The 27,076-nt window shown below is 37.4% G+C and overlaps 1 protein-coding gene across 4 annotated transcripts in view; it reads right to left on the reverse strand.

Moving 5' to 3' along the window:
- USP24 (ubiquitin specific peptidase 24) overlaps positions 1-27,076 on the reverse strand; it is an 88,483-nt gene that overhangs the window by 36,072 nt on the left and 25,335 nt on the right. For 3 of the 4 annotated variants that reach the window (XM_083359755.1, XM_083359754.1, XM_083359756.1), the window contains exons 11-31: positions 24,601-24,715; positions 19,882-19,985; positions 18,696-18,803; positions 18,052-18,147; positions 17,744-17,905; positions 15,374-15,481; positions 14,017-14,166; positions 13,721-13,852; positions 12,861-12,972; positions 12,197-12,273; positions 11,241-11,381; positions 9,662-9,715; positions 9,128-9,243; positions 7,131-7,197; positions 5,237-5,347; positions 4,922-5,020; positions 4,685-4,846; positions 3,174-3,259; positions 2,934-3,027; positions 1,983-2,138; positions 919-1,016 (exon numbers count right to left, since the gene is read on the reverse strand). In XM_083359755.1, the coding sequence (XP_083215881.1) occupies positions 919-1,016; positions 1,983-2,138; positions 2,934-3,027; positions 3,174-3,259; positions 4,685-4,846; positions 4,922-5,020; positions 5,237-5,347; positions 7,131-7,197; positions 9,128-9,243; positions 9,662-9,715; positions 11,241-11,381; positions 12,197-12,273; positions 12,861-12,972; positions 13,721-13,852; positions 14,017-14,166; positions 15,374-15,481; positions 17,744-17,905; positions 18,052-18,147; positions 18,696-18,803; positions 19,882-19,985; positions 24,601-24,715 (2,348 nt within the window). The remainder of the gene's footprint in view (positions 1-918; positions 1,017-1,982; positions 2,139-2,933; positions 3,028-3,173; positions 3,260-4,684; positions 4,847-4,921; positions 5,021-5,236; positions 5,348-7,130; positions 7,198-9,127; positions 9,244-9,661; positions 9,716-11,240; positions 11,382-12,196; positions 12,274-12,860; positions 12,973-13,720; positions 13,853-14,016; positions 14,167-15,373; positions 15,482-17,743; positions 17,906-18,051; positions 18,148-18,695; positions 18,804-19,881; positions 19,986-24,600; positions 24,716-27,076) is intronic. The other variant, XM_083359757.1, reaches the window with a different exon arrangement.

Here is a 27,076-nt window from a genome sequence, read left to right on the forward strand (position 1 = left end):
TATATACAGGAATATGATCAATGTTAGTATGGTTTCCTTAGAGACCTTGATACCTGTCACATTTCAGCAATTTTATTTTGTGCAAAACTATTTTTTGGAAAACAAAACCCATTTATCACATAATTCTTTAAATAACAACTTCATTTTCTTTCTTGCAATGGGACTTGTTTTCTGAAATCAGCCTCATTACAGTTACGCAGAGCTTAGGACCAAATTAAAGACTGAGAGTCAATTGTAGTTAGTGCCTCTAAAAGGTAAAGGTAAAGGTTCCCCCGCACATGCATGCTAGTCGTTTCCAACTCTAGGGGCCGCTGCTCATCTCCGTTTCAAAGCCGAAGAGCCAGCGCTTGTCCGAGGACGTCTCCGTGGTCATGTGGCCGGCATGACTAGACGCCAAAGGCGCACGGAACGCTGTTACCTTCCCACCGTAGTGGTCTGTATTTTTCTACTTGCATTTTTATGTGCTTTCGAACTGCTAGGTTGGCAGAAGCTGGGACGAGTAACAGACGCTCACTCTGTTACGCGGCACTTGGGATTCGACCCGCTAAATTGCCGACCTTCTGATCGACAAGCTCAGCGTCCTAACCCACTGAGCCACCGTGTCCCTGTTAAATTAGTACCTCTATAGACAGGTTATTTACAGAAGACCGGTAAGTGGAAGGAAAGAACAAATACTTTCAGTAAAATTGATCACTACCATGTATGTAAGTTTGAAAGCTACTTAGAAAGTTAAGAATTGTATATAACAGATTAATTAGTAAGACAAAGGAACTTATCTTCCTGTAATATTCGGAACACTTGCTCAAACATGAATGCTAAAGAAACTAAGTTACAACATTTAATTTCAACTGACTTGTAAACATTCAACAGTTTGACCTTAGATAACTCTTCAGCTGATTGAAATATTTAAAAACCAACCTCAGGCCTCCCGCTCTAAGGAAGTTTTCACAAAATGATTTGGCACAATTTCTTGCCATTTCATCATCTGCTGTAGGCATCAGCTTGGAACTCAATACCTAAAAATATTCATAATTTTAGAAACACGCAATTAAACCTTTCTCACCAAATAGTTTGCATGATTTCCTGTTTGGCAACAGGCAACAATATCTACTATTGAATATTATTCAGAATATTATACTTTTTTTAAAAAAAATCATCTGAATTCAAAGGGTCCATTTGATCCACTTCCCACTCACCAGTTATAATGGTAAGTGGGAAGTGAATCAATACAAGTAATAATATAACTTCATGAACATTAACAAAGCTTTTTAAGGTATTGTTTAACAGTACGAAACACCCATTTCAAGGAGATATTTTGATACTTATAGTACACAAATGTAATGGAAGAACAGAATTACAAAATGATGACTGATATGTATCATCAATGCAAGGTAAACAATAAAGAGTTATTTGATTATAGAATCTCTAAGGGGACTGTAAAAAAGATAATCTAAACCAAAAATATGGTGCTAGTATAAAATAAGCAAATTGGTGCCTTTCCGAAATTGCTGGACATAAATTCTTATTCATTTTAGGCAGCCGGGCCAGAGATAAGCTATTGTGAAAAATTATCGTTCAAAGCAGTGGATTAAGTTACATTATGTTGTTTACTCCTCTTTTATGAACAGTTTCTTTTAAAAATAATTGATTGATCCATATTGCATTACAGTAACCAGACTTACTATAAATACCTTAATTACTATAGATAATGAGAATAATTGCAGCTCTATCAAATTTTGTTATGGAGATCATAGCAAGCATTGAATAAATATATTTTATAGTATTAAGAAGTCTCCTAGGAAGTAAGCATTGCTCCAGTTAACTCAGTACCTCTTCTATTGACTGACAGTTCCCCATAGGTTTTTTTTAAGACAGAAAACTGTTCTAGCCTTACATGAAGGTAATGGGAACTGTACATATAGGCAAAAGCATGTATTGTAATTCTGACTTTGGCCTTTCTGTAGCCACAATTTCATTCTTACCTCAAGATTATAAAGCACTCTAAAGGTAGACATTCCTGGAGCAAAAGACCTGAAAAGACTTTCAAGTATTGAAGCCGCACTAGGCTGGTGTTGGTGCTTTGCAGACAGAGAAGGAGATTTTGAAGACTGAGAATTTGTTTCAGACAGCAGTGTTTTCTAAGAGAAAAAGAAGCACAGAGAAAGTGAGTAGAAGGCTATTCTTATACATGGTCTCTGTGAAATTATGATAAATAACCTTCAGAGTATAAGACAATCTTATGCGCAACACTTATGAGCCCTAACAAAATTTCTAAAACATTCATTACATTTTAAACAAAATATATTGCTTTTTCAGAGCCCCCAAACTAATTACCTATAGACTATCCTGTAATCTGCTTTCCTCCCCCAAAATAAGCTTTGCCTAAGGATACCTTTCCTGTCTCAGATTAAACTGCATATGGAATATATTTAGGATTCAGTGCCTGTTGGCTGCTGGCTTATGAAGGCAGTTCAGCCAGGAGTATTAAGATTATATTAAATGAGCCTGTAACTTAAACAGACATACATTAAAGATAATAAATTCTGCTGTATCTTTAGGGGAGGCCTGCCAGCTAATGCACAGCTATGCCAACCCTGCACTATTTTCCAGTCCCAGGAGCAGTAAACACATTAGACACGCAGTATGAATCTCTAGAAATAAAGTACTCGTATTGAGCAAAGGGAATACCCACTTTACAAAATCAATATCCCATTTTATCCAAACTCTCACAGACCATTTTAATGTAGCCAGTGACAATTTACATTTTATCCCATAAGAACTAATAGACTGCATCGATTCAACTTATTTCAGTGAAACCATTACAGTCAATTAATAACATTCCAGTTTTCTTTTCATTAATTTCAGTATGAAAGTGAGAAGCAAATAAAACTTGATTATTATTAGTTTTTATCATTCTGGTTGGCAACTGGTACCTTTCGTCCGAGTGAGTCTAACTGATCAAGAGCTTCCTGAATAGCTGGATCTGTAGGAATCAATAAAAGAAGCCTCCGAACTCTCAAAGTGATCCTGAAGAATTTGGAAAAAAAATACGATGCACTTAGGTTTCTGCTAGAGGACAGTCTGTGTGTATTTGCACATGCTTTTAAAGAATATGGATCTTTAAACTCTGCAGCCACAGCATTTCCATACTAGATTAACAATGCTCAACTTACCTCGGCTCTTCCAGGTTAGCAAGCTGGTAAAGCATATCAAATACATTGTATACAAGGGCCATTACTACACCAGGAAGAGATTTTTCCTGAGGATTAAAGAATATATTATGAGTTCTTTCATCTCTTTTAAACAATCTTATTTTTAAGCACAGCTGCACACATTTAAAACTTGGCCTAAAGACATCTCTTTCCTTCCTTTCCTAGCATAAGACTTTTTACATCAGCTTCCAGCTATCTCCTCAAATCAAATCCTTAATATGAATCTGCAAAGAAATCAGGGCAACTGTCAATACTGGGTTTTTTTGTTTTTTGTTTTAGTGAAAATGACAGAACTTTAGCAGAACATTACATTTCTGAATTCTGAATTATCTGAGTTCTGGGATGAAGTATTTGTCTTGAACTAATTTAGGGATAGCTTCTGTTTTCCCATTTCTTCCCCTTGTTATTTACAGTTGGCATTATTTCAAACAATTTGGGTGCATTTGTTTCTGAAATTCTAGTAAAACTTTGTTGAAGCGAAGAAACAAATAGAAATTAAAACAACAGTAAGGTGGCAATCTTTCACGATGGCTCTGCCAAGGTTCTTAATTAAAATGGAAAACAGGGTTTCCATTTTAAGTTCATCTCACTTTCAGAACAGCAGCTCTCACCACCTTTTTAGATATTTTTTAAGCTTCATGAGCAACTTGGGATATACCAGGAAACAAAGGACTAAGTTGCCCAAATGCATGTATTATGAAAATATTCTACGTAATCAGTTAATCAATATATTCTGTATTTGGATAGAGAGAACAATATTAGGGAGCAAATCATGGGTGAGCAGAATTCATTTTAGAAAACCAGTTTAATAAAAATTGGGTATCTGCATAAAAAACAATGCTAGAAAAGGAGAAATAGAAGATGCTGTCTCTCTCTTCACTTAGAATGTAACTCTATCTGAAAGGTGCTTTCAAAAAGGCAACTGGACTTTCTTGATTTTTCCTGAAGATGCTTCACTTCTTCATGGATTTCCCACCAACTGAAGAAAATTCTTGGATGAGAAGTGAGAAGTCTTCAAGAAAAATCAAGAAAGTACAGTTGCCTTTTTGAAAGCACCTTTGGGACAGCCATGACTTGGATGCCTCTTTAAGGAAACGATGGAAGAGTCAGCATCAGAAAAAGGAAAGGAGGCGAGGTTGTCGTGCAGGAATACAATCTAATTTCAGGGCTAATCCGCACGGAGCTCTGTTTCTATCTGTCCTCTTTGCCATCGTTCACTCCCTAGAGATTAAAATGGACGATCTGAAACTTCAACTGGAAGCCACGAACAAGGAGTGTATATCGGAGGTGGTGGCCCTTTGAGAGCTGTATGCAACAAAATTTCATTTTGATCTATGCTGATTGGTGTACATTCAAAGTGACAATAAAGTTGTTGTTACTGTTGTTATAGACATAGACCTAACTCTGACTGACAGTAACATGTCAATTTAATGAAAAATATGACATCCACATTTCAGCCTTTCGTGTTTTACCTGTTCCATTGCATATGATGAACTGAAGACATTGCTACTGCTGCTGGATGAATCGGCCGAACTTGCTGATGGAGTTCCACTTCCCAATGTTTTTACAGTAAGTGTTTGTTCATCAGAGAAACCTAGCTGATGAAGCAGCTTCTGATCTTTATTCACTGTTAACTGAAATAATTAAAAAAAATCCTTAGATTTAGCAGACATTACAACTTGAAATATACTTACAAGCAATTAACATACCAAACTATCGTTGGCAAAGATTTGAATATTGTCCACAGGGGCATTCAATAATTTTGCTATTTTCCATCTGACACTTCCGATGGTTTCATTGCTATGAGCCTATAAAAATAAAAATATTTTTGTCATTCATACTCTTAACTGACTAAGCATATGCCATTAGCATATGAAAAGTATAACTGCATATTAATATGCTCCATGCTGTCTCTCAAGTTCTCATGTTTTTCAGCGTATTACATATTATGTCTCCTATCAATCTTTTTTCAATTAGGAAATTCTGCAATCCTAGAAATATTACCACATGATAAAATTACATACCTCTACTGTAAATGTATCTTTGGTAGACTCATATGTAACATTGAGAGTTAAAAGATGTCCATGAAAGGAAGCACCGTGAGGTAGAATAGTTCTAGGAACAGAGTAAAGATCCTATAGAGGGAAGGAAAATAAAAATATAATAATATCTATCTTTGGATCATTTTCCTCAATAAATAAATGAATAAGTTTTGACTCAATTTCTCTTTATCTAGTTATGCTACTTGTATAGAAATCACTTCATAGGTCATATTTTAAGCAAAATAATGAAAATTCAAAAGGATTCATAAACTTTTATGCACCACTGTATATTATTCACACCACTTCAGCAGCATGCAGGGTCAACAATCCACTTGCCTCATTTACGACCACATGCAATTACAAAGGAAACATCCTCCTTCAATCCAGAACATTCCAACAAATCAACTCTAAATTTATAGCCAGGCTCTCCATTATAATTACATTAACACTGTCACTATACGCAGTGATACTCAACTGGCAAAAACAAACCAGGCTGAACTACGCACACAATGAGCTCAGTGTGCAGATCAACACAGACCAATCCCCAGGGGAGATCCTATTAAATTACTAGCTACAGAGGCAAAACAGCAGAATATGCTGGGTTGTTATTCACAGTTCAACTACTCAAACACACCAATAATAATCTGCAGCCCCTACTGGACCATGATGTTATACTTTCATAGGTTTGGGTGGCAAGCCTATACTTGCATACCCAACCTGAAAAAGATTCTTACCAGGACAACAATACCAGCACGGGAACCATACCTTGCAGCAAGCCCAGTTGTCTACTCCACATTTACATTAATGTTTACCATTACACACAAAGCTTTACACACCAAGTTAGAATAGCTTGCGCATGTCTTCTAATGTGAAATATGTCAACATCTGCCAGCAATGCTGTCTGGATTCTACATAAGACAAGGTCAGCCCTTGCACAAAAGAATTAATGGACACTAGCTTTTTCATCAGGACTCAAAACAAAATCAAGTTAACAGTAGTATTTTAATCTTCCAAGACATTCCCTCACGGAGCTCAAAGTGGAATTTGGAACAAAGAAACTTTGCTAAAACAACTGAGTAGGAAACACAGGAACATACATGTATGCATCAAGAGATTTCAAGCTATTTTAGAAGAACATACACAATAAGTTCTTAATATAAGTTCTTAATACATCCCCATTTTTAATTGATAGGCAACTGCATTCTGCTTCCTAAGGAACTTCTATCAGCATAACCACTGCCTCCCCCTTTCTTTCATCATCCAATATATTTAAATACCACATTAGTCAGGTCATTCCATGTATCTGATGAAGTCAGCTTCAGCTCATGAAAATTTATTTCTTAAATAAAACGGCCTACAAGCAACCAATATGACACATACAGTTATGACAATGGATAAATTGAAAACTATCGTTGATAACTCCATGAGTCAGTTGTCTTAATTTTCTCAACAGGCATTTTCTGCCCACAGGAAATTTGACATTATGTATAGAATCTGCAGCTAATAAAACTGTCTTCTAATCACATTTGTCCTTATCCCGCCCCCCACTCTATACTCCCTGCTCCCAGTATATTCTCACTGCAAGATTTCTTAAACTTGGACTAAGGCAGGGGTAGGCAACCTTGGCTCTTTTATGACTCATGGACTTCAACTCCCAGAATTCCTGAGTCAGCTATGCTGACTCAGGAATTCTGGGAGTTGAAGTCCATGAGTCATAAAAGAGCCAAGGTTGCCTACCCCTGGACTAAGGGATACATATTTGAATTAAGCTGCAGAATGAATCAAATTATAGAAACAGAAATTAAACAAAGGATTCCCAGATACAAACTAAGAATTTAGTAAATAAAATATCTGTACAAAACCATTTTTCTTTTACCTCTATTGTGATAACATAGCGTTCTGCCAGAAGTAGCAATCTCTCAATTATTACAAGTTTTGTTGACCTAGAGTAGCAGAGATTTAAAACAGCAGATGTTTAGATAACTGTCAAACAATATTTGAACTGATTTTGAATTGTATATTTGTATATTTGGATGACCTCTGAATAAATAGCAGAGATTTGAATGAGTTTCTGAAAAATATTTTCAGAGAAGTGGCATCATCTTATCTTGGAATTGTTTTCTGGTACATGATATAAGCACATGTCTTACCATGAAATAGTACTAAGTACATGCATGTACGTGTACATGTGTGTTTAGCTCCCAAGTAGCAATTAAATAAGGAGTTGATTTTGACTATTTCTAAAAAACAGTACTGTAACTATATTTTAAAAGAAAAGAGGGCTACCATTGAATAGAAAAGCCCTCTCACCTCAAGTGATAAGGGAGAGCGTGAAGCGATTATTTTAATATACTAGACTAATTTCAATCAATGAAATGTATCACACATGAAAATTCAATTACAATATTTATCTCTTCCTTTATGTACGGTCTCAGTTCACAGCAAAAGAAGAAATAGAAAAGATTACAGGTTTTCTGTATTTTTTGTATCTGGGATAAGTTTTAGTCCAAAATAATATTGGTCACAATTATATTACATTAGTAAGTTGAAAAAATGATGTAGGACATCCACATTAATAGGATAAAAATAGGTACGAAGAAGGAGCATGCTTATAAGCATCAGAACATATTAATAGTGCAGGTGTCAAATAATTAAATATAATGTGATTGCTATTTTCAACAAAATTAATAGGACAATCCAATTGAGGAAACTTCTCACTTTAGCTGTGTGCCCAATTTAACCATTTTAACTATTTTTAAAAGCTACACAGCAAACAATGAAAACAACTGTTGACTCTTTTGTGGCTTCTGCCTTCAAATACTAACACAGAACAGAATATAGCAATGAAGCACCATCTAAATGATTCATTTTATTTTATTCACATAGATGTTTGAGCATTAGGAAGAAACTTAAAGCCAAAAGCTGTAAAAGTCTCTTTCTGCTATTGATAATGTTATTTTGTTCACATAATCTATTTGCTACAGATGCAAATAGTAATAGTTTAAACAGATTTTAGTTTATAAGATGTGAAAATTTAATACTATTCCTTCCTTGACATTATTGCAGTCACTAACCAGCACACAATGCTATTAATCACAGTTCTGCACACATATAGTTATCATTCTGGCATTTCATTACCTGACTGCAAAAGAAAACACACAGAAAGAAATGATTACATTATTTAGAACCTTTCTGTAAGAAAGAACTTTAAAATGCAGTGTCCATTTTCTCTGCCCTATAATGTTCTTAAACTTTGATCATGTATGTAACTGTTACCTCCATGGTCACCTCATCCCTCATGTAGTTCTAGAAACATGACTGGAATCTGTGCCTTCTATTGGATCGCCAAGTGTCTACTTCCTTGAATTCTTTAAAAAACAAAACCCACCGTTCACGTATGGTGAGCAACTGAGAAAATAGCACAGATCATAACCGTTCTGTGTGATCCCCAGTTCAGGAAAACATAAGAGTATTTTTTTTCAAAGTTTAGCACAGAACTCTACAAGTCAACTCAAGGTTGACTCAGCCTTCCATCCTTCCGAGGTAGGTAAAATGAGGACCCAGATTGTTGGGGGCAATTAAGCTGACTTTGTAGTAATGCCGCTTGGGGTGTGTGTGAAAGCCCTAACAAGCAGGCATATACATAGAATGAAGGCTACTGCTAAGCTTGTCTTCGGAGAAGGGCGGGATATAAATGTAATAAAAATAAATAAAAATAAATAAATAATACACTTTTTTTTAAAATCGGGAAACATGAAATTGACATTTTGAACTTCAAGCATCTTTTGTGCATCCACAAGACATTTTTTAAATCTCTTGTATGCAGTCCTGGGAATTGACAAGGAACATAGATAAAGTGAAGTGTAAGCTTACCTGTATGGAGATTGTACTGATGTTGCCACAGTGGGCATGGCAGTTGCTGTCAGCATTTTGGTAGCTCTGGTAACAGCATGAGTCAGCGTTGGGCCACCAAGAGCTGAACTAGCTGCCTAAAATGGAAAACACTATTGCTGAACTAAAGTGAAGGCTATTAAGAGGACAGCAACCACTGAGGCCACATTGGGAAAATAAAAAGGAGGTTGGGGGTTGGACTAGATGACGTACAAAGTACCTTGCAACTTTATTATTATTATTATTATTATTATTATTATTATTATTATTATTATTATTATTATTATTACATTAAAATCTACACAAAATTTGATGTTAATGAAATAAATATTTCATTGAAGCTGCAGTTAACAGGTAGAACAATTTTGTTCAGAATCCACTTTTACAACTCCTCAATTTATTGATATTCAAGAAAGTAACTTTATGGAGCATTTGATTATGACTCTAGAATTGTACAAGAATAAAATAAAATAAGAAATAAAGATGAGATATTTATTTTAGAAAGTGAACTCTTACTTCTAATCTTGAGTAACAATCAGCAATGAATTTCTTATGGAGTGACACAGAGTCCTGAAAATAATACAGAGCAATCAGTTAAATATATATAGAAAAACCAGCATTATTTAAAATCTAAATTGCTAAATGCAAACATAAGATTGAGAAAAAGCAAAATATTTGCTTAATAAACTTATGTAATTCAAACCAGCCTAACCTAATAATTTGCTAGCGTAACAATGAAAAACAATTTTCAGACTTTTTTTTTTCTTCATATCCCATATCTAGGATGTGACAATGAATAGTTTATTGTATTTCATTGCGTTATGGAACGTATCAGATTTCTAAATGCCTGTTAATATGTATTTTGCTTATAGTTTACTAGAAATTTTGGCTCAAATGTTCTATTTTGTTCCAGAAATGGCATCCAAAGTAAATTCCTAGAATCATAAGAATAAAAAAATTATAAATGTTAATGGATAGCCATTGTATTTTTGAGCATATTTATGCAACACAACAATATAAACAAATAGTACATATTTCTCTGGTTATTCCTGCTGACTCTATGAATCCAGCAAACAAGCTATGGATGGGCTTCATCAACAATATGTTTAGCATATCTTCCAAGCATTGATTTGGATGACATGGTAAAGAAGACAAAAACATCTGTAGTTTGTCAGCTCACGGGAAAAGCTAGTGAAAATGATCAAAGCAGCAAAACAAACTCTTGCTCCCAAGCCAAATTCCCAGAAAATTACCAATAAAGTATCTGCCAAACGCCAATGTAATCAATGCCTTCTTTCTCAAAACAAACAAACTTTGCAAGAGGAAACCTTAATTATGATTTTCCTTCTAACTCAACTCAAATAAACACTGGCATTAATAGAGAGCTAATTAAGAAATCTTTTCTCTTGCAACTTTCCTTTTTTGGGGACAATCAAGGAAGTCTAAATCTCCTTTAAGTTTGTTTATTCCAAAACATTAAAGCAGTGGTGGGCAGTATATTGCCCACCTATATCCTCAGCAACTTTTCATATATGGTATAAGGAGTCCCCTGATTACGTGATTGAAACTAGCCATACCACTTAGATACAGCCCCTAGTACTTTACAGCACTCTTTCAATATGCTTACAATGTCAGCATATTGCACTCAACAACTCGGGCCCTCATTTCACCAATCTCAAAAACATGGAAGGCTGGGTCAATCAACCCTGAGCCCGTCAGGATCGGACTCCAGACTGTGAGCAGAGTTAGCCTACAATACTGCATTCTAACCACTGTTGCCATTCTGATGCTAGAAACAGAAATAAGCTATAGAATATATCCTTCGCTTTTAGCCTCCTATCTCCCTCTCACAAAACAAAAAAACAACAAAACAGAAAAAAGATAAACCCTAGCCCAGGGGTCAGCAACCTCGGCTCTTTTATGACTCGTGGACTTCAACTCCCAGAATTCCTGAGCCAGCATAGCTGGCTCAGGAATTCTGGGAGTTGAAGTCCACGAGTCATAAAAGAGCCGAGGTTGCCGACCCCTGCCCTAGCCTCATCTATGTGCCACACAGCTCTACCCATTGTACATGAAATAAATTCAGAATTATTACCTTTTTCAATCGTGGATTTAAATTAATGTAACTATAGTTTATTATTAACTGGATAGCTTCATTAGCTATTTCTTCATCTGGTGACTCCATTGCAATTTTCCAAATAAAGTCCATTCCTATTAATTCCAGTTTTTCTACTTGCTGCAGAAACAAAGAAAAGTCAGTACTTGGAGCAGACAATATGTTACAGAGAACATCAAAATAATCAAATTTCCAAATACTTTTAAACATAGTAACATAGAAACCTTAAATTTGCTGTAGGTTCATGTGTCACACTAACAGTTTGTTGAAGAAACTAAAAATAACACAAAATCAATTTCACAAATGAGCAAAATTAACATATTGCAATCCATATTTGGCCAATCTCTTTTTCTTTTAATTTCTTTCTTAGCTATTCTTCCCTTGTATTTCAAGTTAAAAACTTCAGGATAAAAACCTAAACAGAAAACCAAATAAAGCAAAACTCACCATGCATTCCTGTAGTATGTTGTACAAAATCACAGTTATCTTTATAAGCCAGTTTACAACAATGGCTTAGCAGTTTTATGATAGTAAATGTACAAACTGCAATTTATTCTTTTATACTTAAGTTTATTCCAAAAGAAAACCAGGCTATATTATAGTTCAATGTGATCTATTAATATAGCAAAGCTATTTTTATTATTTTAAAAGTCTCTATGTATAAGTCAACTGCATTCTTGTAACATATACAAATTAAATACCAAGATGAATAACAGAATTCATAAAATTCAAGTGAGTTGACATAAAAGTAAACCCCTAAAGGATTAAGGGCTTAGATTTGCCCTATAGTTTAGTTTTAGATTTAAATTTAGGGCAAATCCAAACAACTAACCCTAAAAGAACCAGCATCTAGCCATCATTTTCCCCCCGTTTATACTATTTTTGCCTGTGAAATGTGAACAGTATACAGTATATGATTATAGAAAGATGCTTACCAATTGAGTTCCTTGTCGTTTTAATCGATGATCACAAAGATTCACATTTTCAAAAAAGGTCTTAAACAAACCAAAACCTGTTTTTAAAAATGAACGGTGTAAAGGAATCCCACTATTTTTATTTAAATACATAGCACAAATATTGGCAATATAAAACAGTTGCTTTCAGGCAAACTGACAATAGGTCAATATTGTTTAGATTTAATTACACCTCCGTCCCATTCCCCTCAAAAACCATTTACTAGATTGGATTCAGAGAACTACAAAGACAAAGGGCTGGGAAATGGAGATCAGTTTTCAACCTTTCCTCCTGAAACACTTCTTTTAAGAATTGGGAGGCCTTGGTCAACGGGGAGAGCTACTGAGCCTACAAAAAAAATATATAAATGCATTCCTCTGGAGAATGACCAATTTGGACGTCTCCTTTCCTGTCTCCAGTGCTGCATCCTACATCATCCATGCCAGGATCTCAAAATTATTATTCAGAGAGTGACTGGCAGATAGAGGAGGAATGAGAAAGTACTTCCTACCTACTTGACCCACTAGGGAGTTTTTGAAACTAACACGATTTACAGCATCAGAAAATTCACTACTTTTATTCCAAAGTATCTGACAGACTTTCAGGATTATTCTGAAATCCCAAAAGACAAAAATACCTACATACCATTCATAGTGATTTCATAGGACTCCAATTTAAGAATTTTTTCTTTAAAAAGCTGCTGCTGCACGTCACCTTCAAGGTCATGCTGTCCTTTTGTAAACCATTCAAAGCACATCTGTAAAAGAAACACATAATTTTCTAACTTTCCTTACTTGAATAGGCAAATCCATTGTTGCTTATTTCATGAGCCAGAATTTAGTCAGTAAATGCCTATTATTCAAAGTTTCATGTATGCATAAAGGTCCAGTAAGGTATATTTATTGATATTTATTTTGATTAGCTTTATGCTTACCTTGTATTTCCTTTTTTTAAAAAATACTGTTTCTATTTTTGTAACTTGAATCAGCTCAGCAGGGCATCGATATAATTGAGCTTACAAATGAATAAAAATTGGATGTAGTAATATGAGTAATCAAGAGGCGCTACAGTAGAGTGGAGAAAATGGATCGAGTATATCCAGAATAAATATGGGACTAAAAAGTTTCATGTAGCATTTGAATAAGTCTTCCTTTCTTTTCTCTCTTTTTCTCTCTTTTTTTATATATTTTATATTAATAGTGTTTGTAGTTATCCTATATGAGCTAGAGAGAGATAGATTTTAGAGTTTATGGTTGTTAGCATATGGATGTTTATGATTGTTTTTTTTGTTTTTTATACCTTGTACTTAGCTCTGGGAAGTTGGGGGGGAGGGGAGGGGGGGAGGGGTAGGGAGGGAGGGATAGGGGAGGGGTAGGGGGGATTGTTAAAGATAAAATGTATGATAAAACTTTTCAATAAAAAAAAGAGGCGCTACAGTAGGAAGCACTCTGAACAACCCTGCATTTTTACACTGATTTGCTTGCCTAGCATTTGCGGGATCTCACCTCTCGATCTAGCTCACAAACATCTTGACCTGTTACAAGGCATTCCCAGATTTCCCGAGCACGATTCCATCCTAAATAGAGGGTGGCCTCTTGAAGAAAAAATGCCAGAAATTTGAGGTGTGCCTCTAAGTACTGGAAAGAGAAAAAGAATACACTTGAGTTGCAGTGAGTATTTTTGAAGAGATTCTTTTGCATTACATTTTTGTGCTCATATTTTTTTTTCCTTTTTAAGGACCTTGTTTGTATTTAAGCCTTTTCTCAATGGTTTTAGTTTTTATAAGCCATTGTTTGCTTACCTCCCGATAGGTGTACCGGCCATCCACCAGTGCTGCTCCTGAAAGGCCTCCAGCACCTGCTACTGAGGCAGCCAATCTGTGGCAAGCTATTAAGCTTCCTGTTACCAGTTTCACTATCTCAAAGTTTTTCTTCAAGTCTTGAATAATGCTCTTGACAAAAATATTTTTTAAAAAATCTGTTAAATAACTCATTATAGTATATACACTTTATATATTCTATTGTATTACAGTACATTATATTATATTGCACTATATTATATAATACAAGCCTGATTAAAACAATCAGGTTTTAAATAAGTGGAAGTTTCCGGCATGCATCTCTGAGCACAAATCCTATGGATTATTCAGTTTATATCCTCTTCATGCTTCTGGAATAAACTACCAAGTATTTTGAATACATGTTGAACTCTTTCATTTTTCTTAACACTGAACAAAATGCTTCATTTCTAAAATAAACATAATTTAATCATTAAATTTTTAGTACTAATGTAAAGTGTATCTTTCTTAATTTAATACTTCAATGTACTGTGACAATAGCACAAATTATTCATGAAAAACACAGCCACAACTCATGTATTTATTTACAACATAATTAGTAAAGCAGGGACGCAGTGGCTCAGTGGGTTGGGACGCTGAGCTTGTCGATCAGAAGGTCGGCAGTTTGGCGGGTCAAATCCCGAGTGCCGCGTAACAGAGTGAGCACCTGTTACTTGTCCCAGCTTTTGCCAACCTAGCAGTTTTAAAGCATGTAAAAATGCAAGTAGAAAAATAGGGACCACTACGGTGGGAAGGTAACAGTGTTCCGTGCGCCTTTGGCATCTAGTCATGTCGGCCACATGACCACGGAGACATCCTCAGACAAGTGCTGGCTCTTCGCCTTTGAAACGGAGATGAGCACCGGCCCCTAGAGTTGGGAACGACTAGCACGCATGTGCGGGGGAACCTTTACCTTTTACCTTAGTAAACCATTCTTTGTTCTTACCATACTGTTTCACTGCTAGGTGAAGTTTTCTTGGTTTTTTTTTAATGTTTAATCTGGTTTTAAACTGGATGTTATTTGATATTTTCATAAATACAAGACCGTAGATGATTTAATGTTTTCTTTAGTCTTTTAGTTTTTGTTTTGTCATTGCTAAATAGGTTGCATATTGTCTCTCCAGAAAGATAATATGTACATTCAAATATTACAACGCATTTCTAATCCTGATTTCGTTGTCAAGGTCCAACTACCCTTTATCAAGGTGATAATATGTAACTTGATAAATATGTATAGTAACTGTTTAAGTTTTCCCATTTTTATTTTTCCACTTCCACTCCCTTTCTCTGTATGTGTGCATGAAAAACACACAGTACTCACCTTATCTTGCTTTTGGTAGGTTTGTTTAATAAACGAACGTGTGATCTCATGGAGTTGGCGTAAAGCTGGTACCACCCACACAAACTGAGGATTACTGTGTTGGGATGACTGATAAAAGATACCAACAAATTATATATTTAGAATCCATGGATACACAGCATAGATTTTCATAGCTCTGTTTCTTATTTCAGACTACTTTTACAAATTATTCTTAGTTTTCCTAGATTTAAAAGATTTTTTTCCAACTTATCTTTTAGAAATCTGTATATAACACTGATCAGATAGTCACGGATACTGAAATCGAGTTCTGGGTCTGGATGAGTCCTGATGTGAATTCAGAACACATGTACCCAGGTGGATGTCTTTAACATACTCTGCCCCAGTTTGAAACTCTCTGCAAAGTTCTGATCCTGGTCTGCTGTTCTAGTATACTATAGATAGCAATTCAGCTACTGTACCAAAAATAAAAGTTCGCACATAAAAGAGAAATACGAGATTCAGGGATCAACAGAGGCTATCCAAGTGATCTTTATAATTAGATCACAAGTAGTACTTGAATTATAGCCAGTCATTTAGTGATCATTTGAAGTTACAACAGACCCTCCAAAAGGTACTTGTGTCCTGGATTCAACATTCCGACACCCCTCTCCCCTTCCCAATATTTTAGGTGCTCAGCAACTGGATGCTTGCAGTGCCTCATAGTCATATGACAATTTATAGTGTTTTTCTGCCAGAACCCAATATTTATTTCTGGTTTCTAACAAAAAGCACCCATCACAGGCAATGGCTTAGTTTAATGGCCATGGTGTTCGCTTAATGAATGCCACAAACGTGTAAAATCAGGTCAGCCACATGAGGACCCACAATGACTGGCATCACTGTAATTCATACGCCTGGACTCAATTACAGTTGTAGATAAATAAATTTATTATCCCAATCATCCTTTCTTGAGTACTCAGCAAAACCATGGGAACAGGGCCTTTTGTGACACTGAGCAGACCATGCAAAAATAATCAAAGAGCTCACTGTCATAACAGAAAAAGGCTAAATTTCATTGGGAATTTGGAGAATGATGAAGAACAGCAAGAAATTGACAAAAGCAGAGGAGATAAAAACAAAAAGAGTATGACATGTCCATCAGGATTTGTATCATATTCAGATAAAAGGTTGCAATCCCTGGCTTGGAAAAAAAAGCAAGATTACAGTCATCCAAAAAAGAAAAGCAATTTAAAAGAAGACATTATGACATATCCTTAAAGATTAAAAAATTATAGGAGGAGTACTGACACCGAGAAAGGAATTCAATTTTTCTGAGACTAAGTTGAACCAAGCAATCACAGCACCAAGAAGCAAATTGGTACTTGCTCAGCCTTGTACCTGAAATAATTTGCATTGCTTCTGCAAAGATGATACCTTTACGATGGTGTTTCAAAGCTGGTTATGCATCGACTAAACTCAGACTACGTTTTTTATTTAGCGAAATATTTCTAGATTATATTAAACCTTATAGATATTATAAACATTATAGAATTACTGGAGAAACTGGCCAGAATGGCAAAGAAACTAAAGATGCTGGAATATCCCGTGGGAGACCTAAGATCAAATCCCAACCCTAACTCTAATGGAAACTCACAGGGTGATTTTTAGCTCGCCACTATCTTTTCACTCAGGTTAAGAAATATTGAGATGGAACAAAAAAAACAACACCCCTCTATGTGACACACCTTCAGCTCCCAAAGGAAAGCTGAGATATAAATGTATCAAATAATCATAATTATACTCTCACTAATAACAACAGCAACAACAGACATCCGATAGATTACACCATATAAAGAATTAAACTGGAATATTTGGACTAACATACTCTCCCCAGCATATTTCTCTTCAGAAAATGTATTAGTTTAAATGTACAACACTATTTTCTTTCTGTTTTATACAGAAAAAGGCACTTAAAATAATTAAAATTAATTTATATCAGGAAAAAACTAATGTTCTTTGAACATATAAACAAGTTCTAAAACTTTCCAAAATTGTCTGAACTTGACCTTTAAACATCTTTCATTATATAATCTAAATTGTTTAAATATCAAAAGTTTACATTTGCTTAATTCCTGTATTTAGCTGAAAATTTATTTGCTATAATCTAATAATGGCATCTTTGCCAAATAAAACAGAAACATAAAACCAACTTAAAACAAAAGCATGAGATTTAGCTCACTCAATGTCTTTATTCTTTACTACCTTTAAAAAGTGCTAAGTAACCAATTCTTGTATCACGTTGAATTGAAAAAATGCTAGAACGCATGATAACAGAAAGGAAATGTATCTTACAAATATGAATTCTGAAGCTAATTCTAAACACAAACCAACCTTCTTAATATCTTCTATGCACTTGATGATATAGCTCCTTTTGATTGCCTCCTTTACTGCATATGCATCACTAAGGATTGTCAAATGCTCCTCCAGAGCCTGCTGAATCAAGCTGCTAGGTAGCGTTGGAAGATGAGCCAAGTCCCAGAGAACTTCAAGAACCTAGAAGAATGCACGTCCAGTTATCACTGTCTGTTGCAGGAACATTTCTTAAATTTATATGCTGTCCATCTTGCCTAGAGGCGAGTCTAAGCAGCTTAAAACAATGTAAGTCATGTGCATTCTCTTAAAAAAAATGTTCCACCTGCCTTTCCAGTGGTGGCCTCTACACGTGCTTCCCGTCCAATGCGTCCTATTAAGCTTAAGAGTTTCTGCCGCACTCTATCACTCTCACACTCCCAACTCTTAAAAAAAGGGAAAAACAATAAACACCAAGCCAACTAAAACATATACTAACACATTTTTCCAATACTTAATTTAACCAAATACAAATCCGAGAGCATATAAAGAAACTGGAAATGAAATGGATGCTTAGTTTAATTCCTCTCATACAAATCTCATTTTAAAAAACATCTAAGAAATTTTAGAAGGTCTAAAGCTGAGCACACTTAACAGCCAAATGTATTTGACCTAAGAAAGAACAGAAAATGAACTTCTAAAAGGAGTAGCCTACTTTGAATTGGAAATTCAGAAGGGTTTTTATTTAAATCGAAAATTGTATTCAAAAGCCTACTTGTAATTACGTAATTAATTATGCTGTGGTTTTCTTCCCGCAAATTCAGTTCAAGGAAAATACGTCACGACATGCAAGTAGCTTTGTAAATATGATTGCTAAAAAGTAAAACTAGGCTAGGCCTGGATTTGATCTCTCATATGGTCTGTTCCATGCTATAAGATTGTGAGGTTTCATGTTTTAACTGTGATAACAGAGTTAAACTAGAACAAACCTTACCTTCTGAATAAGGACGAAAAGATGACTTAGCTGATCTGAGCTGAACTTCACAGCAGCTGCTGCAATAATAGTGTGGATGTTCTCTATCACAGTTGATGGTTGTCCTGACTTCAAAGGAATAGGGATTAGGGGAAGAAGGGAGGGAAAGGACACATCAAGTTAAAGAAACCTAGCTACTGTAAATTAGAAGGTATTCCCCTTTCTATGGACAGGTTGCATAGACTTTTTATAACCACTGTAGGTTCTCTTTGGGGGCCAGGAGGAATATGAACAGCTGGATTCACAAAGGAGCTAACATTTTTTTTGACAGAGTATGTTAACCACTTGCCCAGAAGAAAGCGCTCAGTACAGCTTTTGTAAAAGGGGTTGTACTGAGTACAGTGTAGTAAATGTGTCTGGATTTAGCTATATGGGACAATTTCTATCTCCTCCCAAGGCATGAAAATTGGAGCCATCCAGCACTTAAAGCCCTTGGAAACTCCAACATCAGCCTTGAAATGATGTCTAGGAGTTCATTAATGTCTGCTACCAAGCTACTTGACATTTGATACACTCCCAGCAGTCCTAAATTGTTTTTGTGATAATTCTATGTATTGGACTTGCAACCAGTTTCCTCCTGTTTCCAATTTTTGTGAGGGTATTGCATGCAATCATGGTCACCCTCGACCTGATCAGCTTGAAATACATAAAGGGCAATTTCCATGGTGCTACATCCCTAACATTGCTCAACCAAGTTTTCACATTATATATCAGCTCCATGTATTCATCTGTCACTATATCAGTTCATGTCATCTGAAGAGAAATAAAATCCTTAATCTCTATGGATAACTATAACTGAATCACTATTTCTAGCTGACATCTTAGGGAATTTCTGAGAATTTCTGACACACATTGAATATGTTTCTGTAAGACAAGTATTCAAATCTTTCAAATTCTATATTAAACAAAAAAGATCTGAGTACTAAAAATATAAAAACACCTATATTTGCAGGTTAGTGTAATATCATAGTAGTTTCTCTAACACAGTTGTAAAATATTTTTTTTTTAAAATTATTTTTCACAGAAATTTTTAAAAACAAATCTCATTTTCTGATGTGCAACTATTCCTGAAAACAGGATGTGAAAATTCTTTCCAAGCTTTTCAAGAACAGGATATAACTTAAAAATAACAGGTAAAAATCCTCACCTGTATTCGCCAAATTTTGGTCAATTCGTCTAGAGACAGCTTGCTGCCCAATAGCTCAATAATTCCCTTGATGCGATCACAATATTGTGCTTGATCTATGTTACCTAGAACAAAAATATAGACGATATAGATCAGAGATCTCCAACCTTTCCAGGCTTGCAACCTGGAGGGAAAGAGAGCAGGTTTCAAATTGGTGTGCATACATACAAACAGCAGCACGCACGCTGGCACAGCACTAGGAGCCCTGTTTGCACATGGGCAAGCAGGCTGCGCATACCCGCCCAGCGCTAATGGCCCCATTCGTGCATGGGCAAATGGGCTGCACACACTGCCCGGCACTAGCGGGCCCATTCACGCCCACAAGCATGCACAAACAGGGCCACGGGCGCTAGTGCGAGTGGCAGGGAGTGCGCACATACATGTGCATGCACCGGCCACAAATTTCTGTGGCCCACTGGCCAAGAGGCCACGGCCTGGTGGTGGGCCACGGTCCATAGGTTGGGGACTCCTGATGCAGACAAGTGCAGTAAAACAGACCATTAGCTTCCTAACAATTTTTCCTATCTTACTCAATGCATAACCACTATAGTAAATGAACATTTTGTACAAATTCTGCTAAACTCATATTTGGGGATACAAAGCTGCTATTTTCAACTGTCCCATGATTATTTATTTATTTTTAATAAAGAGCATTGAAAGTATATGTGTGTATACACACACACACACACACACACACACATATATATAAATATATATATATAAAACAAGTCTCTGTGGGGCTTCACACAGCTATTTCTTTTCAATTATTTTATGGAAAAGGACAAAACATTCTGCTCTGTCCCTCACTGATGGCATCACTATCTGACTATCATATGCCCTGAGGTCCTTGGAAGATGAAAGAAAAAAAAATAAACAGAACCCTGCCCTCCCCCTTAATAATAGTAATAATAATAATAATAATAATAATAATAATAATAATAATAATAATAATAAATAATAATAATAATAATAATAATAATAATAATAATAATAATAATAATAATAATAATAATAATAATAATAATAATAATACACAAAACAGCAACAACTGAAAAGAGAGCCTATTTCCTTCTGGCTGCTTTTGCCTCAAAATAACATGATTTCTTTTCAGAAATTTAACTAAAAATTTGTCAAAATTTGAACTTCAAACAAGAATAATCTTGAAACAATAGTTCTTATATATACACCGTATATACTTGAGTATAAGCCGACTCGAGTATAAGCCGAGACCCCCAATTTCACCCCCAAAAACTGGGAAAAGTTGTTGACTCGAGTATAAGCCGATCCGCCGTTCTGCATGCCTCGGAGGCTGGATCCGCGCTCTGCAAGCCTCTGCCGCCAGCAGAGGCTCGATCCGCCATTTTGCAAGCCTGAATACACAGGAATACCCTGTGTGGCCGCGGCTCTCGGGAAAGCCCTGGCTGTCCGCTTCCTCACTCCACGCTGCCATTCGGGGCCCGCGCGTTCCCCGGGCAAATCGCGGCGCCCAGCAGGCGAGGAAACACGCCCGTTCCTCCGCGCAGACCTGCCGACGTTTGGGGAGGTTTGGGCGCCTCCCAAACCAAACGGCAGGTCTCCGTTTTGTTCTGGGACTAGTTCCCTAGCCTTTTGGAGCTTTTGGTGTTCGCCCATCAGCTGTCTACGGGGAGGCAACAAAGCTGCCTCTCTAGGCTTTGAGAAAAGGCCCCTTGCACAAAAGGCAGCTTCAGGACGAGCTTCCAAAAACCCTTTCCTTCCTTAACGCCCTCCCCACCTTCCCCCAGAAAGCCATATTTCTTTTTTTTTTATTGAAAATTTTTATTGAAGTTACAATATTATCCCCTCCCCAACCCACCCCAGAACCCCTCCCCCTCCCCCATATTTCTTCAATAACAAAAACATAAAAAGCTGGTTGGGATGTACTCGCTGATTCCCCCCCCCCTTTTTTTAGATGCTAAAACTAAACTCTCCCTCTGCCTTCCAACCAATATCCCTTTTTAAAATCTTACCTTGGCTCCAGATGGAAGAGTAGAGGAACTAAGCTAGTAAGGAGAGAATTTTTTTCTACAACTTTTTACTCCTGAAGTAGTAGTAGTAGTAATAGTAGTAGTAGGAATAATAATAATAAATCCCTAAAAGTTGTGCCAGAAAATGGAGGACGCTGGGTCTTTGCGTTTTAGCTGTCTGTCAGACTGCCTGAAAAGGGCGGCCTTCAGGCAGCCAGGTGGACAGCTAAAGCTTGCAAAGACCCAGCGTCCTCCATTTTCTGGCATAACCTTCGGAGATTACTTTAAAAAAAAACCAAAAAAAAACTTCAGAGGAAAAACAGCTGCAGAAACATTTTGTCTCCTTGCTGGCTTGGTTCATCTACTCTTCAGCCAGGAGGGAGTCCAAGGCCTAGAGAAGGAGAGCTTTGCAGCATCCCTATGGACAGCTGATGGGCAGACAGCTGATTAGCGGAGAAGGCTCTGAAAGTAGCCGCCATTTTAGCAAGGAATTGTTCGCAGCTGCTTCCAGGAGTCCTGGGGAGCAGGCCTAAGTGCTGCAGGGGAAGACGGGCAGGGGAGGACAGTGCAACATCCCCAGGGTCTGTGGTAAGTGTGAATGACCACTGGAGTGCTGCATTTGTCATAAATTTGAAAGAGGTTATTTGTAGTTTTGGGGTGTTGGTTGTTTTGAATGGCAGCTAAATGGCCTCCCCAAACGTCAGCAGGTCTGCGCGGAGGAACGGAGACCTGGGGAGGTTTGGGGAGGTGCCCAAACCTCCCCAAACGTCGGCAGGTCTGCGCGGAGGAACGGAGACCTGGGGAGGTTTGGGGAGGCGCCCAAACCTCCCCAAACGTCGGCAGGTCTCCGTTCCTCCGCGCCCTGCCTGCCTGCTTCTTTCCGCTGCGGAAAGAAGCAGGCAGGCAGGGCGCGGAGGAACGGAGACCTGCCGACGTTTGGGGAGGTGCGCGCGCACCTCCCCAAACCTCCCCAAACTTCGGCAGGTCTCGGACGGCGGTGGCTTGGGAGAGGTGCGCGCGATCCCGGAAGCACCAAAGCCTCGGCCGCGCACAAGTCCTCGGTAAGTTTTTTTGTTGACTGGAGTATAAGGCCTAAGTGCTGCAGGGGAAGACGGGCAGGGGAGGACAGTGCAACATCCCCAGGGTCTGTGGTAAGTGTGAATGACCACTGGAGTGCTGCATTTGTCATAAATTTGAAAGAGGTTATTTGTAGTTTTGGGGTGTTGGTTGTTTTGAATGGCAGCTAAATGGCCTCCCCAAACGTCAGCAGGTCTGCGCGGAGGAACGGAGACCTGGGGAGGTTTGGGGAGGCGCCCAAACCTCCCCAAACGTCGGCAGGTCTGCGCGGAGGAACGGAGACCTGGGGAGGTTTGGGGAGGTGCCCAAACCTCCCCAAACGTCGGCAGGTCTGCGCGGAGGAACGGAGACCTGGGGAGGTTTGGGGAGGCGCCCAAACCTCCCCAAACGTCGGCAGGTCTCCGTTCCTCCGCGCCCTGCCTGCCTGCTTCTTTCCGCTGCGGAAAGAAGCAGGCAGGCAGGGCGCGGAGGAACGGAGACCTGCCGACGTTTGGGGAGGTGCGCGCGCACCTCCCCAAACCTCCCCAAACTTCGGCAGGTCTCGGACGGCGGTGGCTTGGGAGAGGTGCGCGCGATCCCGGAAGCACCAAAGCCTCGGCCGCGCACAAGTCCTCGGTAAGTTTTTTTGTTGACTGGAGTATAAGCCGAAGTGGAATTTTTCAGCCCAAAAAGTGGGCTGAAAAATTCGGCTTATACTCAAGTATATACGGTAATTGGTTCAAGTGTAGTGCATCATAAGAACAAATTACAGTAAGCTGTGCACTCATTGTTCTTCCACCCTCTCCTTGTGCAACTAAAAAGAAAGATTGGAAATTATTCTCTCATTTGAGATTTATCTTTCTCTTTTGTGCAACTCCAAGCCAAGTAAACAATGATTCATCTTTACTGTGAATAATGAAAACAATCCAACTTTTATTATACTATCTTCCTTGAATAAACCATGGTTATAATTTAAGATTCACCATAGTTCACATAATTCAACAAATTGTAGTAAATCTGAGCAAAAATTTTAAATACTATAGAAATTCTCCATCAGCCAGGTCATGATTGTCCCAAAGGTGCTTTTCCAAAAGGGAACTGAACTTTCTTGGTGTTTTTTTCCTTGAAAACATGTAAATTGTCATCCAAGCAGCTTCTTCAGTTCTGATGTCAGCTTTTTCTCATTTAGGCTTACTTACTTACACACACACACACACACACACACACACACACACACACACACACATATATATATATATATATATATAGAGAGAGAGAGAGAGAGAGAGAGACAGAGACAGAGAGAGAGACAGAGAGACAGAGAGAGAGAGAGAGAGAGACTCAGGGCGGCTAACAACAATAAAATACAATGATACAAAAGTTAAAAAAGAAATTAAATTAATAGCTTCTTGGATGAGAAGTGGAATGTTTTCAAGGAAAAACCCAAGAAAGACCAGTTGCCTTTTGGAAAAGCACTTTGGGGACTACTATTTGTACGATTATACTAAAGGAGGGGGAAATGAAAAGCACCTGAACCTTACGCTCGCAGAAGTTATTTTTCAATTCCAAACATGATTAAACCTTTTGACCGATCACAGTCAGAATGTCAACAAAGTTCAGAAGACATTTGAATACATACCTTCTAATGCAATCGATAGGACAGAGTTTTCTACTAGCCAGTTCAGCAGACGATCTGTATCTATTGCATTTTTTACCGATTTGGATAAAGTGCTATCTTCAATTAGTTTTGTTACCTAAAAATAAGAACAGATACAGCTATCAAATAATTAAGAATTGCCCCTAACAATAAAAGATATACGTGGCCTGAAAACAGTGTGTACCATATTGCCCATAGCAGAGAGAAAGTCTTTTAGAACAGTTCACTAAACTTTTTTCAGTTTATTCCTATGGAAAGAAGAAAAGAGCCTGAAGATTAAAAAGGCTTAACTAGATGCATTATTATTATAGCAGTTAAACAGATGTCAGTGCAAAGTCCACATGAGATTCAACTGTCTCTCATCTTCTAGGTTTCTCAACTTCTTTCTGTTCTCTGTATCCGCATCATGCTACAATTTTGTATACTTACCTCAAATCCTGTTTTATTACTCTCTCCCCTAAATTAAATATCTCTAAATAGTATAACGTTAATAGAAGAATTCCTTTGTCCTCTTGACATATTGATTGCTTTGTTTTTTGGATCCTTTCCAGCCCACCATATCCTTTTCCCAGCCAGAACTATGCATGGCTTTAAAGTGTAGTCACACAAAAATCTGCATCAAGGGATTATAATGGCAGCTTGATTTTAAGTTCCTATCATGACGATTCCCAAATGGCTATTGTTTTTTCAATACGGGTACCCTATCATGTAGAGGGAGGATTCTAAACTAAATCACCCTTTTCAGTGAATGGAATAGATAAGTAGATGGAGGGAAACACTCAGCTAATTGAAAAGCTGATTCCCAGATAAAGCGCCAGTCTTGAAACTTATTCACCTAAAAGCAGATCTTGCACAGTAAACAAATATCTAAACTGCACAACGACAGAACGACTCCATAAGTTACAATCCTTTTGTGCCCAAAATATAAAAGACCACTGGCCCTTCAATGCTATCAAAGGAAGAAGCTTAAAGCTACTTTCACTGGCTGAATAAACACTGGCAGGGAAACAGGTAGGATGACAGATGGCTCCTTATGCTGTCTGCAAAAAAAAAAATAAATCTCCATTTGATTCAAAGTGTCCGTGAAGCCACAGCCACCCAAAGTACTTGTTCATGGGGGTTCAGGTTCCAACAAAAATGGACTGTGGATATTTTATTTATTTATTTTGTTTGCAATCTGCAAGGAAGAGCTTTCTTTAGGAACAAGTAGTTTCCTTTTATAGGGATGCGGTGACTCAGTGGGTTAGGATGCTGAGCTTGTCGATCAGGTCGACAGTTTGGCGGGTCGAATCCCGAGTGCCACGTAGCAGAGTGAGTGCCTGTTACTCGTCCCAGCTTCTGCCAACCTAGCAGTTCGAAAGCACGTAAAAAATACAAGTAGAAAAATAGGGACCACTACGGTGGGAAGGTAACAGCGTTCCGTGTTCCTTTGGCGTCTAGTCATGCCAGCCACATGACCACGGAGACGTCCTCAGACAAGCGCTGGCTCTTCGGCTTTGAAACGGAGATGAGCACCGGCTCCTAGAGTTGGAAACGACTAGCACGCATGTGCAGGGGAACCTTTACCTTTACCTAGTTTACTTTTACATTCAGAGGAATGTGAAAGAGTAAGAAATGGCAGCTGCTCAAATTTCTTATTCAGTTATTCACTGGGTAATGAAATGCTTGTATATCTGCTTTAAAAAGGACAAACAAAGGAAAAAGAGGGGTGTGCTTGAAGGTTGCTTTTTAAAAAATTAATACTGGTTAATGCAGTATTTGGATTTACTGCTATAGGAGAATACCAGGGCTGTAGACCTATATTCTAGAAAAAGGAACAAGCCACTTTCATACAGTAAATAATAAAACTACACAGATATGTACAGAGAATCACCAGTAATAAAGTTCAACTTGATGACATTCTACTTTTTAAAATATTTAACTGCCACCTGTCCTATTACTGTGCTTCAAACAAAATAATACAGAGGGTTAGAAAACAGACTTAATTTCTTTTCAACATAAGAATCAATTTACTATGTGAAAATTTTGCAACTAAAACCAATAACCCAAATTATACCTGTATGACCTACAAAAACATAGCGAGTCTCTTGACTTGAGCTCTACTTTCTGACTTGAGATGTTAATATTATTTTTTTTACCAATAATTATGGAAGTCGTTTTCCATGATCTTATTGTTTCATCTTCCCAGTCCTGGTAATCTCCTATTGAATTACTAACTAAATTTAATTTAGTTTATCTTCTTTTTTTTAAGCTTAATCAAATTTAGTTAGCTCTACCAACTGCTGTTGCTTTTCTTTAAATACTGAGTGAACTAAAAATTTCTAGTACTCTAGTACTAGAATACTCAGTTCTCTATAGCAGGGGTGTCAAACTGCTGGCCTATAGGCCAGGTGCATCATAGCAAAACCGCGCCCATGCCCATGCCATTGCTGGCAATGGCAAAAAAAATAATAATGAT

Source organism: Vipera ursinii (assembly GCF_947247035.1).
Source record: "Vipera ursinii genome assembly, chromosome: 3".
Lineage (NCBI taxonomy): Eukaryota > Metazoa > Chordata > Lepidosauria > Squamata > Viperidae > Vipera > Vipera ursinii.